General features: G+C 49.4%; 1 protein-coding gene across 1 annotated transcript in view; it reads left to right on the forward strand.

Annotated features, from left to right (window-relative positions):
- The window catches only part of LOC104389871 (steroidogenic factor 1-like), a 53286-nt gene that overhangs the window by 5250 nt on the left and 42725 nt on the right, over window positions 1-5311 (forward strand). Inside the window, exon 2 of the mRNA XM_009998929.1 lies at window positions 3817-4047. Within this exon, the coding sequence (XP_009997231.1) occupies window positions 3817-4047 (231 nt within the window). The remainder of the gene's footprint in view (window positions 1-3816; window positions 4048-5311) is intronic.

Raw genomic sequence — 5311 nt, forward strand, 5'->3', positions numbered from 1 at the left:
CTTTAAATATTATCAGGGCTCCTCATTTCATTGAGGAGAAAAGCAAACCTTTAAAAAAATAAATATCTTGCTTCTACCATTTGCCTTATAAAACATAGACAAGGGGAGATGTCTTCTCTTTCTCACCATCTTCTCTGACTCTTGTGTAGCATCATAATATTCTTGGAGAATTTACATTGTATTAAAATGTGGTATGAAACCTACCATGACCTTTGAAAACAATACATCCTTTAATGTGGCTTTGGGGACGGGTTAGTGAGGGAGTAGCCATAAAAATCTTCAGGGTTCAAGATGAGGTTGAGATTTTTGTGAGTGCTTTTGTCGTAGCAGCAACTGTTTGATTTAGTGGCCCTGCTACAATGGGCTGTGAGAACAAAGCCAGAATATCCCGTGTATGAGTGCATTAAATGTAAGATCCATCAGGAAAATTTGGGGGTGAGAGCTTCCTCAGGCATCTCCTCTAAAATAAAACATGTGCAAGGTATTTGAAAAATCTGCTTTTCAATTGCTTTGTTTCTCAATGTATGTTGTCTTTGATGGCTTTTAAAACCAGAGGAATCGGGGAGACAAGCGGTGACAGAGGAGGGAGGGGAGACTACTTGTTTTAAAATTATTGTACTTACTACAAGTTTTGACATTCTAGTGAAATTTCAAGTTTAAGGAAGCCGAGAGCACCCCCAGCACAAAACTGCTTTGATTTTTCCCATACTTTACCATTTTGGTAAAGTTTGCAGTGGTTCTCCCCACTGCCCCAGCCTTGGGCTGCACAAGGCACTCGATTCAGCAGGGTCAGGAGCAGTGAAAGTGGGGCTGGTCACAGCTCCTACAGGAGGTTTTAAGCCTCTGAAGCCCTAAGATGCTCTGTAGGGAATTATTTTTTTATGTAAGCTCTGTTTGAGTGGCTGTTTATGGGTGTGTGGGCACCTCTCTGATCCCTGGAGGTCTCTGTCCACAGCGTGTGCTGCCGCTCCACATGGAATGTCAGCCTGGGAAGGCAGGGCTGGGCAGGAATGTCAGCCTGGGAAGGCAGTGTGGGCAGGGAGGGATGTGCAGGGAGTGTGGCCTTTCACTCTGCCTCCTCACCCTGCCGGCAGGGAGGTGGGGATGGCCAGGGAAGGATCCCGATCGCTCTGCGCTTTCCTCATCCCGGCTCCCAGTGTTTGCCGGGCGAGGGCCCTGCCCTTCCCACAGCAAAAAGCTGTGCCTGGAGATGATACCTCGTTTCCATCCTGGGCCATCCGTCTGCTGGGGTGAGGAGGGAGCCCCAAGATGCTGCAGCTGTCCCCAGCATCCTCATCCACCCTCTGCCCTGTGTGCACACCCATGATTTCGTGGCTCCCATGACGTGCCCGGTGGCCAGTGTGGCCACTGCTGCTGCCCCGGGACCCCTGTGGTTCATGGCCTGGCTGGGGGGAGCAGGGGGAGGGTCAGAAGTGATGCTGAGGGAAACCCTGCAGATAGAGGACTTCTGTCCCCAGCTAATCCCCAGCCCCCTCCCAGCCCTTATCAGATCCCTGAAGATAGAGATTATGCAACCGGGGACTACAAAGTCATGTTTAGCTGCCTCCCTGCAGCCAGATGCTCCGATAGCCCCTCCTGATCCCTGCCAGCATTCCTCAGCAGCCTGCATTAAGCACATACCTGAGGTTGTCAGTCCTGTAAAACTGGGAACGTTTCAGGGTGGTGATGACACAACAAATGTTTCTTTGGTTAAAGTTTGTGTTTCCTTCATTCATCTCTTTCTTTTAAGGTTTTATAACAATGGCAGTGAAATTTGCAGAAAAGTGCATGCTGTGCCATAGCAAACCTTGTAAAGTTTAGTACAGAATGGTTATAGTTTCTGCTGTGGTGACACTGGAGAAAGCTGCTTGTGAATAAGAGCAGCTGGTTTAGATTTTTGCTTGGCTCCTGTAGCTGAAAACTGGTCTAATTTCTGATCCTGATCCATTAGGCTCATTTATTTCTATTGCATTCACATGTTCTCCAGTAGTAAGAAGCTCCATGCTGGTTTGTTGGGGTGCTTAGGTATTATGGAGGTTGGAGGGGACTTCACTGTGACTTCTAACTCCTGCTGCTCCAGAAATCCTCTAAAGAAGAACACTATTGTCTTGGAAAACCGCCTGTTCAAACCTAAGTGAGGAAAGCCAGGCTGGGTGTTGTGCTGGGGTGCATTTGAACCAGCTCATCTTGACAAGCAGTGCTGTCCTCAGATTAGGATTTTCGAGGTCTATATTATTTAGCTGAGCAAAACAAAATGGGCTGTCCCACCTCTCCCTCCCAGGACAGCCTGGACTGCTCTGTGGGCACTGCCACATACCCCTGATTCCTCCCTTAGTTGGAGTGGAGCCATTGTGTGAGCTCCTGTAGCACAGACGTTTCTCCTCTGTGTTTTGAACAGTTGGGCCATAAAGGAGTGACTTTCTACACGGCACAGGCTGCATCCATGAGGTGGGTCTTGGGAAGTGTGTGTGCTTCTTGTGTCCCCTGAGCAGCTTGGCTTTAATGAAAGGTGACAAAATACATACAGGATGGAGAGACAGGACTGAGACACTGAGGTTAAACTCTGGGAACATGAGGCTCACATGGAGAACCACATGCAGCATCTGCCCCAGGGAGATGCAGGGAACTTTTACCACCTCCCAGGTCTTGCTGTAGCTATGGGTATTTTTGTCTATCAGAGATTGCAGGGTCACATATTCAAGCCAAGAAATACCAGGAATAATCTGGTTTAACCAGCATTCCTGGGAAGTGCATGGCAGTGAAAGAAGTTGTTCCTCATGTCCTGTTGCTCCAAACCAAAGTAATGCCCCTTCTGTTCTCTGGTGCCTCCACCTTGCACAGCCAGGGTCATCTAGTCATCCAGGTAATGATTATTTGACATGTAGGAAAGCAAGACCATGAAGTGTACAGCAGATGTGTGTGTCCCTCTGAACAAACCTGAGCAGTGCCTGAGTTGGCAGTGCAGCCCTGTTAGCAGCTGTGGGGATACTGGTGGGTTAAAGCACTGGAGTGGGAGGCAGCCTGGTCTGGCATGTGAGGGGTTAAGCTGTTTGTGCTAAACATCTGCTGCAGGAAAAGCTGCTGCTGAAGCTCCATGGCATCATCTGCAGTGTGGCTGGTCATGTGGAGCAAGGCTTGAGCCTCCCTGTGCAGATGAAAGGCAGGAGGATCCCTCTGGGGTAACTGCCTGGGTCTCTGCAGATACTTTGTCCTTTACATTTACTTTGTCCTTTCCGTTTGGCATCATGGGTGCCTGGGGAGGTCACTGCCTGCTCCAGGTTCTCACTGAGCTGAGCATCCTCCCTGCTCTGTTCCAGGGCAATGTCAGAGTCTGAAGATACTGAATTGAATGTGACAGCTCCTGTTGCTGGGAGTCCTGCTATTTACATTTTTAGCCATCCACAGGCCTTCCAAAGGTTTGGAAGAGGGACAGTAAAATCGCATCATCTTCACTGTACCTTTATTTCTGTAATGGTGAATAATGTAATTCTCTTGGGTGGTGACTTGTGCTGTGGGGCTTTGCTGGCACTGCTGGAGGGAGCGGAGGGGTGGCAGGTCTCTCTGGGGATACCCAAGGAGCGACAGGACTTTGTGTGGGTTGCTGTCAGCCCAGCACGGTTCCTGTGTTTGCACACTTGGGCTGTGGGGATGAGTTAGGGCACTTTGGACCCTTTTTCCCCTCAAGGTCCCTGTTCCTCTCTGCTGACAGCAGCACAAAGGTCGATGGAGGCTGCTGTTCTTGCCCCCACGGTGTCCAGGCAGGCCCTGGGGTGCCAGAACTTTGGTGACCACAAAACTGTTTCTCTTCTCTTGCAGATGAGCGGGTGGATCAGAGAACCTGCCTGATCTGTGGGGACAGAGCCACGGGGCTGCACTATGGGATCATCTCCTGCGAGGGCTGCAAGGGCTTCTTCAAGCGCAGCATCTGCAACAAGCGGGTCTACAGATGCAGCCGCGACAAGAACTGCGTCATGTCGCGCAAGCAGCGCAACAGGTGCCAGTACTGCCGGCTGCTCAAGTGCCTCCAGATGGGCATGAACAGGAAAGGTAACAGCCAACATGGGGCTTCTCTGTGATGGAGTCGTGGGTCAACATGTGGCTCTGCTGCGGTTCTGCCTCTTGGGTTCTTGCCAGGAGACAGTGGAACCTCAGCACAGTTATGCATGGATGAAAAATTCTTCCTGGACTACTCTCTTAATGTGCTGGAGGAAAAGTCAGTGTGAATTGAAAGCACATGGAAATATCTGGAGAACTGACCATTGTGATGTCTTTCTTCAGGGAAAGTAACAGTCTGTGACTGTCCTTCCTGATGGATCTGTCCTTGCATCCTGAGCGAGGCAGTTGCTACTTCTGTGCTTCTATACACAAAATGTGGCGAAACCAAATGCACTTAGACAGGCTTTTAAAGTCCCAAGAGATCAGAGTTTACCTGTTTGTTGTCGTGGCAGCTTAGACCTGCTGTTGCCACCCAGCAATACAGTGTGTGGGTCATAACTCACCACCCAGTGGGTGATGTTGGCAGCAGCCTGTGGAGCTGGGGAATGCTGGAGGGGGCTTGGCCAGGCACAAGTTTACTGAAGGGACAAGTGGGATCTGGGTTAGGGACAGCCACCCCCCAGTCCTCACATGTGCAGTGGGGATGAAATGCTGCAGTGTCATCTTCAGGGTGGAAAATCTTAAGTAGCTCAGAAATTAATAATGAAAAATAGAGAGGAATTTATTTCAGTGTCATGTTTCTAGTCTTCAGTCTTTTAGAGTTTTTAATCTGTGGAAGTGTCATGACCCATGACAAGCAGAGATGTGTTGGTTTAAGGGCAGCAGGAGGAGTCTGGGCAGGAGTGGGTGCTGCTGTGACACGGGCTGTTTGTGCTCCCTCCTGGAGGCACAGGTAGGATGGCAGGAGGGATCCCTTCCTGGCTGCCAGACAGAAGGGTCATCGCATGTTTTTTAAATGTAGCTGTTGATGCCTTCAGTGTCATCATTCATATGAAAGCTGCCTGTCAAAAGCACTGAAACTTCCATAAATTTACTGCAAATCCACTTAGAAACTGCAAATCTTCCTTAGAAAATGTGTCTTAGGGCTGAGATGGAAAGCTTATCTCCTGGCTGCTTTGATTACAAATTATCTTGGGGAGTTTTATTTGCTGGAGCAGAAATGCTAGTTCCTGGTAATCTTTTAACCTGAGGAGTTTAGCTCTACGTGAGCAGAACCATAGAATCCTACAATGGTTTGGGTTGGAAGGGACCTTAAAGACCATCTAATTAATTCCAGCCCCCCTGCATGGGCAGGGACACCTCCCACCAGCCCAGG

This window comes from Chaetura pelagica, unplaced genomic scaffold (assembly GCF_000747805.2).
Source record: "Chaetura pelagica isolate M959 unplaced genomic scaffold, ChaPel_1.0 scaffold405, whole genome shotgun sequence".
Classification (NCBI taxonomy): Eukaryota; Metazoa; Chordata; class Aves; order Apodiformes; family Apodidae; genus Chaetura; species Chaetura pelagica.